The sequence below is a fragment of the Cnephaeus nilssonii genome (genome assembly GCF_951640355.1).
Source record: "Cnephaeus nilssonii genome assembly, chromosome: 22".
NCBI lineage: Eukaryota > Metazoa > Chordata > Mammalia > Chiroptera > Vespertilionidae > Cnephaeus > Cnephaeus nilssonii.
The window spans coordinates 12,046,233-12,060,715 of NC_137093.1; the positions used below are offsets into that span (position 1 = coordinate 12,046,233).

Here is a 14,483-nt window from a genome sequence, read left to right on the forward strand (position 1 = left end):
AGTCAAATCAAAGCAAACCCTCCTCTCACAGAATGAAGACTTCTATTTCCGCTGAACACGGCCATTCCTTTGGTTCTACGGGTTGACACCAACATGGTTGCTAATGGGAAGGAAGTTTAAAAGGAAAAGGCCACACGTGCCCCAGGAACAGTTTAGGATCACCTTTTTTCCTCTTCGAGTTGGTTGAGCAGTTCCACTTTCTCCCTGTCGGCAGCTTCCACCAAGGCTCGCAGCTGGTCCATCTTGGCCTCCAGCTCCAGGACATGCTGGGGAGGCAAGGGTGTCAGTGAGGGGCCTCTCTCTGACCCAAACAGGCCCAGGGACACCTCCAAAGAGCTACGGCTAAGTGGCACCATTGTGGGCTGGCGTTCCTCCAGAACCTTTAACGTTAGAATGCATTCTATGATTTTTAATAGGTTATTGTCAGCCGCATTCCCGGAGGACGAGGATGGAAACCACACCATGATGGCAGCAGAGGGCAATGTTACAACGATTCCCACCTATGGAAGCTAAAACTCATGCAGAGGATCATCTACAGAACAGAAGTTGCAATCACAGATGAAGTCCAATTAAGCCAGCTCACCTAGCACACACAGGCCAAAAGACCTGGACGTAAAGACCAAGAGGCTAAGGTGCACTCAAGAAGAACAAAACTCCATTTTTATGATGATGCAAACTGGGACTCCGGTTCACAGCTTTCAAACAAGCCCAGCAAAGACATTTCTAGTGCTCCCAGGACTACACCCAAGACTAGCTCCCGGCACCAGGAAGGTAGTTCGGCCTCCTCCCTCAACTTAGAGCCTGCCACCATCTCTGCAACGCGATCAGCTTAGAACCTGTCACCATCACCACAAGGCCAGCACCAGACTTCACCTGGTCGTGTCCGTCCCGGGCCAGGGCTAGCTCCTGCTCTATTTCCCCCACGTGGCTCGTGGCCTTGGCCACCTCCGCCCTCTCCAGATCCCGTTCGGCCAGCAGCTGCTCAATGTGCTGCTGCTTCTCTTTCAGGGCCTCCTGGAGGGCGGTGGTGCCGGAGATCTTCCTGGCGTACCGGGAGGAGGTTTCGGTCAACTGCAAAGGAAAGTGAGAGAAGTGAAGGGTGATGATGCTACGAGGGACGCGGGCAGGGAGCGATGCATGCAGGGTGGGTGCCTCCTCAGCAAAGCGAAAGCGCCGCCCCAGCTCTCAGGCTTGCCAATGACTCGGAAAGGCTCTTCATCAAGAAAACAAGACAGCATGCGAGGCCTCCTGTCTGTCAATTCCACAAAGAACACATCAATGCAAAGAGGCCGTGGACCAATCAGGAAGATGTCTAGAAGAAGGAGTGGCTCAAGTCAAAGGGACCCTGAGCTCAGCCGGCAGGGCCTTACAGGAATCTAGAAACATTCCACAGAACCCATTTAACACGTTTCTCTCCACTTCATCCCGACCTAAGCTTCACTTACAGCTGTCTTCTTGTTACGACATTTTGGGCAATCTTTTGATCTTTAGACTTGAAGTTGAGACCAACAGATCCCCCTCTTCATCACGAACCTTCCTTCAATGGATTAAATAGTTGGACCATTGCCAGGACTTTCTTCGTCTTTGTTTCAGAGTGAAAGGCAGAGGCGATCTTGCCCAGCAACGTAGCCTTGAGGAGCTGAATGCCCATCCCCAGAGAGATTTACAAGGACAAGATGAAGAGGACCAGTGATGTGCCTTCAGGTGCGTGGGAGTGGGTGAGTGTGTGTGCGTATGTCTGGGTAAGGACACATATAAGAGGAAGAAAAAAAAACACATGAGATGAAAAGGAGGAGAAAGAGATTTATGGACAAAGAGAAGTAGGGGAGGGAAGAAGGGTGAGAAAAAAGGGGGCATGGAGAGGGAAGGGGGGGACAATGAGAAGTGGGGGAGAGTGACTAGGAAAGGAGTGGATCAGCAGGACACCTGTTTCACATGCCTGAATCCTCCATCTTGAGGCTAACGTCACATAAAAGCACAGAGCAAAGAACCTCCTACTACATGTTAACAGATAATTGGGCAAGTCGAGTACTATTCCTCCAAGCCCAGCTTTAGAGGCCGGTGGTCGAGAAAGGGCCTCACTGCCTGGCGCTTGGCGAGTGTGTGTGCAGGGCTGTTCCCTCAGCGACCGCTAGGTTGCGGGCCACCGCAGCCCTGACTTCACCTTCCGCAGTTGGGGCCTCACCTGAGGCTTGAATGCTCTTCTCTTACTCAGTCTGAGGACGGGGATCTGCCATCCCCTCCTAGTGAGGCAATTTGATGACTAGGAGAGGCAAGGATCCAATCAAACCCGAGTAGTCCTTTGTGGCTTCTATTTAGTGAAATTGCTTGAATTACACATACTGGGGAAGGGGGGATTCCTGTTCTCTCCTTTACCATTTGACGTTGACTTCCCAGTTTCATTACGTGTGTGGCTAAATTATACGTTCCCATACCAACATTTCTTCCTGGAGACACTAAATCTGAGGTTCCTGCACAGAGATGCCCCAGGGGACTGCAGCAAAGGGCAGTGAATTTCAAGGGAAACAGCGACACCTGTTGGTCACCATGCAAACTATAGTTTGAGGCAATTCCGTTTCAATAGGCTGTGGCTAGAAATAAACACTAAAGATTTATTCAAGGGTTTTAAGGCTTACAAACTGGAAACACAGGTAGAAAATACCCAGGGTGTCCCTCTGAAGAAGAAATAAAAATCTAAGAGTTCTCATAGTGCACATTCTTGAGAAGGATCCGTTCTGCATCCTTAGCCTCTGGATGGGTCTGCGGTGGTCATCTTCCAGACGTTCCGTGGTCTGGCTAATGGGCATCAGGTGGTCTGGACACGTGAACATTCTTTCCTAAGAAGTTTAAGTTCCTAGGCTAATTAATGAATTGTTTCCTCGTGCCTCGGCCGATGCGATTTTAGTAATTTAGCCACTTGACCACAGTGACTCCATTTTATTTCTTCACGCTTCAGGTGGTCATACATATTCCTTTAGATGACGTCATGTCTTTCCGAAGCTGGGTTTGGGCTACTGCCATGACAGAAAGCAAGGACTAAGCCAACAAAAATCAGTGTGGCACCGAAAATGAGGGCGATGGTGCTCAGGGAGATTCCAAGATTTGACAGGTGCCCAACTGCAGCATACAACCTGGTAGTGATGAGTTATGGTTATTCAAGAATGAATTTAAAATAGTTGTCCTTTTAATTAATAGATATCATTTTTTTAAACAGCTACCAACTCCTGAGACATAAATATTAAGTTATTTAGACCTAATTACTTAATAAACAGAACTGTCAGCTACCTCTCTTGACCTAGGTCCACCATGAAAAAATAACTGAGTCACTAACGGGCCTGTGAACCCAGGAAGCCTGGGAATCTCTGTGCCCAACACTTCCAGATCATTTTGCAGGAAAGTCTTTAGACTTTTTTATATATGTGAGTAGGATTATGTTGCTTAGAAACATTTCTAGGAAGTCACATTTCAGATTTTCTATATTCTTGGCATATTCTTCTATCGTGATTTTTGACTTAGAAACCATAGCTACCCTATATAAAAATATTTTTTAAAATCAGCTGTTTTGCAAGACGAGAAGACTCCTTTTTCTTTTGTTGGCGTCCTTCCCTGAATGAGTTGTCAGAATTGGTCTGAGAGGGGAGGCTGGGGGGAGCGAGGAGAGCTCGGCTATTTTCCAAGGAAATGGACTCATGATTACAACGTCATAGAAATGACTCAAGAAAGAATTCCTAACCCAGACCTGACACCTCTGTGGAATCGTCCAGGACTGACAAAGCAGACGAGACATCCACGTTGGAGTTTGCAGACCCCTGGAACAAGGTGTTGTGGGCACTGAGGTTTTTCACCTCCACTTCGTTGCTCCTGGCAACCTTTTCCATAAAGTCCATTTGTAACTCTTCAAATGCAAAATGAAATAGTCCAAGCGGGATTTTACTGAACTGATGAGGAAGAAGTGCACCTGGGCTGGCGGGCAGAGCAGCACAACCCCCACTTAAGGGCAGATCCCTCTGCCTTGCCTTTCCCTGCCTGACATCACCCGAAAGAAGGCAGACCGAAATCACACCACTCAGCATCCTAACTCCTGTCCGTAGTTCACCATCATTATGCAGAGATCCCGAACTCAGCCTGGAGGACAACACTGCCGTTGCAAACTTCAACGGTATTTGCCTCTCTTCAAGTAGATAAGCGTAATGGCAGGGGTTAACGCCAAAAAGGCACTACTTTGACCCTGATGAAGCGCGCATTATCAACCAGAATGAGACGCTGCTGTTTTATTTTAATTCTGATGTTTAGTGATCTAAACATCAGAATTAAAATAATTCTCTATGTTTAGTGATCTAAATGGGGAAAGGGGGGAGAGGGGAGGAGGTGGGAGGAGGACATAGAGAGAGGACAAAACAAAACATAGCTCTTCCGAGCATCCTTTCAAGTTCTACAAGTTCCCTTCTGTGTCCTCTGGCTCAGATCGGGAACACTCCACACATTATCTGCTTTCAGAGGGTTAGACTGTATTCATGTCAAAATTCCAAGAACATGGCTTTGCTCAAAATACTTTAGTTCCTAAAACTGTTTGAAATAAGAAAGAGACATATGTCCTTAAGGAAAAGGATCCCCCCCCCCCCCCCCCCCAGTTTTCCAGTCTTTCTTGTGCCCAAAGTAATTTCTGAGAAAAGCAGTCATCTTGTCAGTAGTGGCTAGATTCACCCAGAACTGCTCCATCATGAAGCCTTAGGAATAGGAAAGGGGTTGTTAAAAACTATTTTAAAACGTGTATTCTTGCTAGAGTTTTATTCTGTGACTCTGGCAAGGACGGACATTCACGAGCTACAGCTAACGTTTAGCACAAGGGTGAGGGGCGACTTAGTATTTCTAGAAGCAGAGCGGGTGCACTGGCTGTGAGCGCTGGGAGGCAGACACATGCAGTGAGGAGAGAGAGGCTTACTAATCCTGTGCGACTGGGCTTGCTGCTCACGGAGGAGGCCACCGAGCTCAGGGAGCTGAGAGAGGACGCGGATGGGCTGCGCTTCAGGCTGGCGGGCGTGGTGGCCATCACTCGCCTCACCGCGGCGGCCTTGGCTTTGGCTGGCGTAGTGGAAGGGAAGCCGATCTTGGTCACTTTGTGGACGGGAGCAAACAGGCCATATTTGGGTTGACACTGAAAATACCTTGAGAGAACAATAATAAGGACAGTAACCAAAACACTTCATTAAGAGAAACTGTAATGAGAAAGCGCTCCTAACTCCTAAGTCGTCACTGGTTTGCTGTCAATTCTACCGATCAGCTGGGGAGGGAGGTGGATATGGGGAGGGGGGATGGCGCACAGCAGGCAGCGTTCACACGGATAAAGGCTGCTAAATAACCTCAGCAATGTTTTAGAAAACACACTCATAAATAATAATGTGATGCAAGAGGCAGAATTGCTCATCGGTACTAAAGTAACAAAGGGAATGAATATTTCTACCATCAGATAAACATACAGAAAGGAGTTCAGCAATACAGTGATCTGCTTCATAAAACCTTGCCAGACGAAGGGAGAAGGAAACCCAACAAGTGTCTTAATGCTGGCAGCTCTTCAAGACACCCATTTCCATGTTATTAGACACAATGGGCGAGATCTGCTCGGGCACCTTTTCGTGCAAGAATGAGACAAGATGGTGCCCAATTCCAAACATACCTTGTGCCAGCAACAGCCCCGTCATTCTTCCCGAGTGGCTCATCTAACTCCACACCACACCACTCCCCCTTGGCAAAATCCGTCTCCCCGAGAAACCGGACTACACCAGCTTTAGTGCCACCGACCTGGAAGAAGAGAGCGTTAAAATGAGGAGATGAGCATCATAACAACACTTCATCTTCCACAGTTCCCACCAATGACGGCACACTGCGCACCCTTATTTCTATCAGCAGGCTTCCTTCCCTTCTCCACTTCCTTTTGGCTTATTGTTCTTTCCTTCCTAATTTCTTCTTCTTCTTTTTTTGTTAATTCTTACCCAAGGATATTTTTCCATTGATTTTTAAAGAGAGTGAAAGGGAAGGAGAGAGGAGAGAGAGAGAAACATGGATGTGAGAGAGACACATCAATTGGTTGCCTCCCACACGCACCCCAGGCATGTGCCCTTAACCAGGAATCAAATCCTTGACCCTTCGGTGCACGGGCCGATGCTCTAACCACTGAGAAACAATGGACAGGGCTCCTTCCTAATTTCTTAAGACATATACTGTTTATTTTTTATCTTGCTTTTTAATACTAAAGGCATTTATTTCTGCTTTTTTCTCTGAATATAACTTTTTTATGAGTTTGGGATGACACATATTTTCCCCCAACTCTGTTTAATCTTTTTTTATAAAAGTTTAGAAACATTTTGCCCGGCTGGTGTTGCTCAGTGGTTGAGCATTGACATATGAACAACCAAGAGATCACAGTTTAATTCCCGCTCAAGTCACATGCCCAGGTTGCAGATCTGATCCCCAGTAGTGGGTGTGCAGGAGACAGCTCATGGATGTTTCTCTCTCATCGACGTTTCTCTATTCCTCTCTCATCCTCTCTAAAAAAAAAAAAAAAAAAATCAGCCCTGGCCAGTTTGGCTCAGTAGATAGAGTGTTGGCCTGCGGACTCAAGGGTCCCAGGTTCTATTCCGGTCAAGGGCATGTACCTTGGTTGCGGGCACATCCCCTGTAGGGGGTGTGCAGCTGACTGATGTTTCTCTCTCATCGATGTTTCTAACTCTCTATCCCTCTCCCTTCCTCTCTGTAAAAAATCAATAATATATATATACTAGAGGCCCGGTGCACGAAATTCGTGCACGGAGGGGGGTTGTCCCTCAGCCCAGCCTGTACCCTCTCCAATATGGGACCCCTCGAGGGATGTCCGACTGCCCGTTTAGGCCCGATCCCAGTGGGCAGTCGGATCCCTAAACAGGCAGTCGGACATCCCTCTCACAATCCAGGACTGCTGGCTCCCAACTGCTTGCCTGCCTACCTTCCTGATTGCCCCTAACCGCTTCTGCCTGCCAGCCTGATCACACCCTAACCACTCTGCTGCCAGCCTGTTTGCCCCCAACTTCCCTTCTCTGCCGGCCTGGTCACCCCTAACTGCCCTCTCCAGCAGGGTTGATCACCTCCAACTGCCCTCCCTTGCAGGCCTGGTCCCTCTCAACTGCCCTCCCTTGCAGGCTGGGTGCCTCCCAACTGCCCTCTCCTGTTGGCCATCTTGTGGTGGCCATCTTGTGTCCACATGGGGGCAGGATCTTTGACCACATGGGGGCAGCTATATTGTGTGTTGCAGTGATGATCAATCTGCATATTACTCTTTTATTAGATAGGATAGAGGCCTGGTGCAGGAGTGGGGGCCAGCTGGTTTGCCCTGAAGGGCGTCCCGGATCAGGTGGGGGTTCCCTTGGAGTGTGGGGCGGCCTGAGCAAGGGGCCTGTGGTGGTTTGCAGGCCAGCCACGCCCCCTGACAACCCAAGCGGAGGCCCTGGTATCTGGAATTTATTTTCCTTCTACAATTGAAACTTTGTAGCCTGGAGCGGAGCCAAGCCTGGGGCTCTCTCCGAGGCCGGCAGCCATTTGTGTTGAGGTTATAATTGAAACTTTGTAGCCTTAAGCGGGTGGGCCCGGCCAGGGTGTGCGGAAAGCTTTGCTTCCCCTGTTGCCGGCAGCAACCCTGGCCTGCTTTCTCAAGCTCCATTCTGCCGCCATTTGTTTGAATTTGTTTACCTTCTATAATTGAAACTTTGTAGCTTGAGTGGAGGCTTAGGCCTGGCAAGGGCAGGCGGAAACCTTGGCTTCCTCTGTTACCAGGAAACCTTGCTCTCTGTGGCTGTAGCCATCTTGGTTTGGGTTAATTTGCATGCTCGCTCTGATTGGATGATGGGCGTGGCTTGTGGATGTGTCAGAGGTATGGTCAATTTGCATATTTGTCTATTATTAGATAGGATATTTAAAAATCAATAAAAACATGTATTTAAAAAACTGTTTTAACGGATAGCGTAGGAGTCTACTATATGTTAGCAGCTAGCTTTCTCATGCCAACGAGACTCCAGCACTAGATTTGGCACATCTGACCTTCTAACACTCTTATGGCATTCGTGGAATCTACAAGCAATCACCTCTGTAAAACTGGCCTCAGTTTCCTTCCCACTCCTACACCACAGCATCCAAAGCAGGTCGAACCAACATCATGCGAGAACTCAGCACATTAGCTAAAGATGATGTAATCTCCTCAGCTAATCTGCTGAATTCTTTGGGGGTGAGTCTAAGTCGCTGTCATGATGACTGTTTTTCCAAGAGGCATCTAACAGGCTGTGGGCAATAAAATCTCCAAGCAAACCATGGGCTTCATTCAAATCTGAAGCTTTATAAAAAATCACCATAAAACAGACTGGCAACACTTCTCTAGATGCAGTAATATAATATACATTTACCTTGGGGGGGAAATGCCATGCCAATATGTTTCTTTACTTCCTAGAATTGGCAGTTTTCTTATACTTTTTCCCCCACCAAACCTAAAATTCCTTTTTTTATATGTGTGTGTGTGTGTGTGTGTGTGTGTTTTAATTGATTTCAGAGAGAAGGGAGAGAGAGAGAGAAATATCACTGATGAGAGAATCATTGACCAGCTGTCTCCTGCACACCCCTTACTGGGGATCAAACCCACAACCCAGGTGTGTGCCTTGACCGGGAAGCAAACACCCTTCTCGTAAACTCTTGTGAGAAGTAAGAGCAGGGATCAATTCTGCAGGGCTAATGAGTGGGTCTGCAAACAGGAAATAGGAAACAGTGAATCCTTTTTGAACTCTCCAATCTATTCATTATCAAGTCCCAAACAAGCCATTTAATCTCACTGGCCTGGGTTTATAAAGCTATAAAAAGTCCAATGAGTGGTAATAGGGCTTGTTTCACAGGAATTTTGTAAGCAACAAGATTTTGTAAGGTGGCTTCTTGATATCTTTTTGAGCCTCTCCATCTATAACATATGATGGTAAGTAAACCCCCTTAAAAAAGTAATGTGACAAGAGCAGATGATGTATAGCAGATATTCTCTTATGAACTCTATTAGACTAGTACTTGAATTAATTTTTTTTTTTACTTTAGTTGGTGGAGAAATAGAGCTTGTGCATCATTAAAGCAAGATTAAAATGTTTTTAAAACTTATAAAGACATCTAAGTCCACTTCTGAGCCTATTTTGTCAAGTAAAATTACCTTATCTATACTAATAAAAGGGTAATATGCTAATTAGAGCAGATGTTTTCCGGATGACCTTCCCAGACGTCTTTCCGGACAAAGCCGCAACAGCTGCGAAGGGCCGAGGCATGGCTGCGAAGGGCCCAGGCTCAGGCCAGCAGTGGCAACAGCAGCACGGTAATGGGGGCAGCACCTTCCCCTGATCTGCCAGGTCTCCTCCCGCAGAGGGAGGCCAGACTGCAGCTTAGGCCAGGGGCCGAGGCAAAGTCGGTTAGGGGCGATCAGGCCAGCTGGGGAGCAAGTTAGGGTCGATCAGGCTGGCAGGGGAGCAAGTTGGGGGCGATCAGGCTGGCAGGGGGGCAAGTTAGGGTCAATCAGGCCGGCAGGGGGGACAAGGTAGGGGCAATCAGGCCAGCAGGGGGGCAAGGTAGGGGTGATCAGGCTGGCAGGCAGAGTTAGCCTAAACCGGCAGTCGGACATCCCCTGAGTCGGACATCCCAGATTGGAGAGGGTGCAGGCCAGGCTGAGGGAACCCCCCCTTGAGTGCACAAATTTCGTGCACTGGGCCTCTAGTTATTTATAAGTTATAAACTCATTCTTTTGGCTAAACTGGGAGATAAAACTAGAATTGATCACTGCAAACTTATACTCACAACTCTTTTCAAACTACATGGCGAGGTTCTAATTCACAGCATGTTTACACATAAACTGAACCACTAGAAAAGCTGATTCATTTCTCTATTAGGGAGTGGTCATTCCTCCAGAACAGACTCTGAGCCTGTATTTCTAACCGCTCATCAGTGATTACATCTCAGTTCAACACGACGACTTTGGAAGGTTTCTGGACTCACCAGTACTCTGTCTCCAATTTTGAGTTCTCTCTCTCCTTTCTTGACCGAGCCAGCCTCTGAAAGGTTGGAGATGGATTCACTGGCAGTTTTTGTGAGGTTGCTGATCGGAGGTGTAGCAGAAGGTTCCTTTGCTGTTGGCTGGGACGACTTCTGAGGAATATGTGAGGGGGTGGCTGGGGAGGAGGCTGTCATGCTGGCTGCAGAAGTGGACAGAGGCGAAGTCGTTCTGGAAGCTTGAGTCGTCTGCAGGCCACTGGCTTCATCTTCAGCCTGCACCTTCCTCGTCAACTTGGAAGGCCGGGTGAAAATGCCCTTTAAAGGTTCACACTGGAAATACCGGACTCCTGCCACTGAGCCATCATTCTTGCCTATGGGTTCATCTAGAACAATTCCGGCCCACTGGCCTGGTGCGAACTGAGTTTCACCCAGAAACTGTATAAATCCAGGCTTATTTCCGTTTACCCAAACTCGCTCCCCAACTCGGAAGTCGTCCACAAATTCCTCTTGTGCCTCAGAGGAAGGGGCGCCTGATGCTTTCTCATTGGATGTTGCTTTTTCTACTGGAGCTGCAACTGAAAACACATGGAAGGATCAGAAGAGATTCGGTTTCACATTCAAGCAGACCTAAAGGGAAATACACTAGAGAAAGTCAAAGTGCCCTATTTTTCTTCCTTTCCTTCTTTCTGTTTTAGCAAGGAGGCAAAAATTACTGGCTCCATCACTACCATGTTCAATGCTGTTGAAACTCAGTGAGCTGATGAGATTTAATCCTTACTTACAATTAAGATTGGATGAAGTTAAAACAAGAAAGAAAAAAAATGTAGTCCTTGCCCAGCCGGTGTGGCGCAATAGTTGAGCATCGACCTATGAAAAGGAGGCCATGGTTTGATTCCCGGTCAAGGCGCATGCCTGGGTTTCGGGCTCGATCCCCAGTAGGGCGAGTGCAAGAGGCAGCTGATCAATGGTTCTCTCTCATCATTGATGTCTATCTCTCTCTCCCTCTTCCTTCCTCTCTGAAGTCAATTAAAAAAATTTTTTTTAATATATATTTTTATTGATTTCAGAGAGGAAGGGAGAGGGAGAGAGAGATAGAAACATCAATGATGACAGGGAATCATTGATTGGCTGCCTCTTGCACGTCCGCCACTGGGGATCGAGCCTGCAACCCGGGCATGTGCCCTTGACCGGAATCGAACCCGGGACCCTTCAGTCTGCAGGCCGACACTCTATCCATTGAGCCAAACCAGCTAGGGCAAAAAAAAATTTTTTTAAGTAGTCCTTTTCCAAAGTTCATAATGCAGGTCTGATTTCATTCTTTCCTCCACCCCCAACCCTGAACGTCATGAACAAATACCACTCAAATCCACTAAGGTGGGCTTCGTTCCCACATTTGAGTAGCCAACGACAGCTGACAAGACTAGGTCCATTTGACTAGAGACTGGCATTTGCTTGGGTGAAGGCGGGGTTTGTGCTGTGGTCCCTATCATCATTACTCCAAGACAACCAAAGAGACCATTCCTTTGCTGGCGGAGATGGCGGTCACAGCGAGGCAAGAGAGACAGCATCTGGCCCCATTAAGGCAAGACGACCTTGTGCAATCTCTACGCTATGGTAAAGACAGAAGTTACATTTTGCCAGAAATGTGATATTTACACTGGAAATGCATTCATACACTCACCCAGCAAGCATTTAATCAGTATTTGGTGTGAATTGGCAAAGAAAGCCCACATTCTTCATCACTCTACCATTTCCTAGGCACATTGTGATCTTAAGATGTCACACAACCCCTCTGAGCTCAATTTCTTCATTGGTAAGGGGGAAGTAATATCTATCTTGAGGGTTTTTTAAATATCTATCTTGAGAATTAAATGAGAAAATGTATTTATTTATGCTGCACATGTTTTTTAAGCTCCTGCCACTCTGGGACAAGTCCTAGGCATGGTTCTTCACTGGGGGACAGAGCAAGACAACACAATCCATGCCCTCATAGCGCTCAGTCTAGAGATGAGGAGACAGGCAGTAAATAAAGAGACACAACAGCTCGTTTCAGGTAGCTTAGGTGCTGTGGAGGAGACAGTGCCTTTGGGCAGAGCAGTCAGGGAAGGCCTCCTGGAGAAGGTGACATCTGGCCCAAGACTTGATGAATAGGAGTCGATTGTGCAAAGATTGGGGACGAGAGGGGCCTGGCCGGCCTAGAGCAGATGCCGAACATCTCTTTACACTATACTAAGGGAGTCCGCAGAGTTTCGATTTGTAAGGATCAAACACCCAAGGTACTTAATTTGACCACTCTTTTATCACCCGACACTAAATCAAGTAAAGATAACCTACAACAAGGGAAACTCTTCACTGATTCAGACTTTTAGCCATAAGATGCTACTCTGTTCATCAAAACATTTTCAAATATTTTTCAAGAATGTGAGGTTTTATCAGATTGTCTTTTTAAAATCTTCACACCGAAGCCTTCATGTGGGGCTGTAATTTCTTTGCTCTGGAGGAAAACATAAGGCATTACCAGCAGTGGGTGTCTTCAGGGCTGTGCTGCCAGGCTTAAGGATCTTGGTGGGGACCTTGAGCCCGCTTGGTTTGAGCACACTCATTGTCCTCAGTACGGCAGAGCTGCGCTTCCCGTGCCTGCTGCCACTACCTTTCCCCGACCATGGATATAGCTGTGGGTGCTTCTAGAGGGAAGTCGGTCTCTGGGTTAAATCTGCAAAGAGAAAAACACAAAAAGAGCTTAGAATCTATAGGAGAAAAAAGGTAGATACAACAGTTATTATTAAAGCACCTTTCACAGCCTCAACTTTTTCTTATCTATGATAATAAACCATCGCTGTAGTGAACCTAGGAACCTAGAAAATTCTAGATACTAAAAACACAAAATGCTAATGAGATGAATTTAAAGCAATTTACTATCCTGAAGGTAAGTAGCTAACGGTAGCAATATATTACACATGCAAAAGGGAAAAGAAAAAAAGGTGGTCGTTTTGGCTCAGTGGATAGAGTGTCAGCCTGCAGACTGAAGGGCACGTACCTTGGTTGCAGGCTCCTCCCTGGCCTGGGCCCTGGTAAGGGCTCATGCAGGAGGCAACCAATCGATGTGTTTCGCTCACATTGATACTTCTCTCTGTCTTACCCTCTTGCTTCCACTCTCTCTAAAAAAAAAAAAAAAAATCAACGGAAAAACATCCTCAGGTGAGGATTTAAAAAAAAAAAGTGTTCCCGCCCCTCTAACGAACTGAACATAATTGAATTTTTTATGCCTATGCTCACTGAATCAAGAATTTTGGACCTAAAATAAGACAAATACCCTTCTTCCCCACCCTTCTCAATATGTAAGGACCATAACACACAGAACATTATAATTTAAAAATAATTTTTATGTGTATTATTATCCCATAATACATAGAATATTATAATTTAGAAATAATTTTTACGTGCATTATCCCATTTGAGCCTTATAACACTGTGCATTAGCTACTATTCTTATCCTTTCTTAAATGAAGGTGCGCCTCAGATTAACACGTTATTTTTCTTTCATTTGGCTAAGAAGCAGATGTGAACTTGAGTGTGATTTGTATAGTGCTTACAAGAGACCATACACAATTAAAAATACTTGTACCAGCATTACTAAAATGACCTACATGTGTAAAGCACCAAGAATTCACAAAGCACACATATAAGTCAGTCACATTATATTATAATCTTGCTTTCCAAACTATAAGATGGCAATATCTATAAAGGCCTAAGCGACCGTTCACCTGGTAGCTATGATGCGCACTGACCACCAGGGGGCAGACACTCGGTGCACAGGCATGGAAACATGGAACAGCTAATGAATCTCAGAGGGAAGGGGGAAGGGAGAGGGCGGGAAGAGATTAACCAAAGATCTTATATGCATACTAGAGGCCCAGTGCACTGAGGTCCCTTGGCATGGCCTGCGGGGATCGGGCTGAAACCAGCAGTCTGACATCCCCTGAGGGGTCCTGGATTGTGAGAGGGCATAGGCCAGGCCAAGGGACCCCACTGGTGCACAAATCCATACACCGGGCCTCTAGTCTATATATATAAAAACCTAAGCGACCATCCGACCGACCGTTCACCTGGTAGCTATGACATGCAATGACCAACAGAGGGCAGATGCTCCAACCAGTAGAGGAGGGAGCCCAATTCCTTGCAGAATCGGTCATGGGTTAGGCTGCTGCTGGAGCACTGTCGGCCCCAAATCTGCTTCACCCGCACCCTGGACCCAGAGGCCAGTTTCGGCCCGATCCCTGCAGGCGAGGCCGAGGGACCCCATTGGTGCACGAATCTGTGCACCGGGCCTCTAGTATAATATAAACACCACCCCAGAATCCTGTATTTACACCATTGATGCCACAGTTCTAAGATTTTTTTCAAGCCAAGAACCACTTATAAAATGCTTATCTCTAGAACTCGACTCA

The 14,483-nt window shown here is 46.9% G+C and overlaps 1 protein-coding gene across 4 annotated transcripts in view; it reads right to left on the reverse strand.

The window, feature by feature from the left end:
* The window catches only part of CLIP1 (CAP-Gly domain containing linker protein 1), a 91,433-nt gene that overhangs the window by 57,086 nt on the left and 19,864 nt on the right, over positions 1-14,483 (reverse strand). For 3 of the 4 annotated variants that reach the window (XM_079762405.1, XM_079762408.1, XM_079762407.1), the window contains exons 2-7: positions 12,554-12,748; positions 10,039-10,610; positions 5,675-5,799; positions 4,943-5,165; positions 874-1,071; positions 163-266 (exon numbers count right to left, since the gene is read on the reverse strand). In XM_079762405.1, the coding sequence (XP_079618531.1) occupies positions 163-266; positions 874-1,071; positions 4,943-5,165; positions 5,675-5,799; positions 10,039-10,610; positions 12,554-12,638 (1,307 nt within the window). In that variant the 5' untranslated portion in view covers positions 12,639-12,748. Of the gene's footprint in view, positions 1-162; positions 267-873; positions 1,072-4,942; positions 5,166-5,674; positions 5,800-10,038; positions 10,611-12,553; positions 12,749-13,072; positions 13,198-14,483 lie in introns of those variants that run through there. The other variant, XM_079762406.1, reaches the window with a different exon arrangement.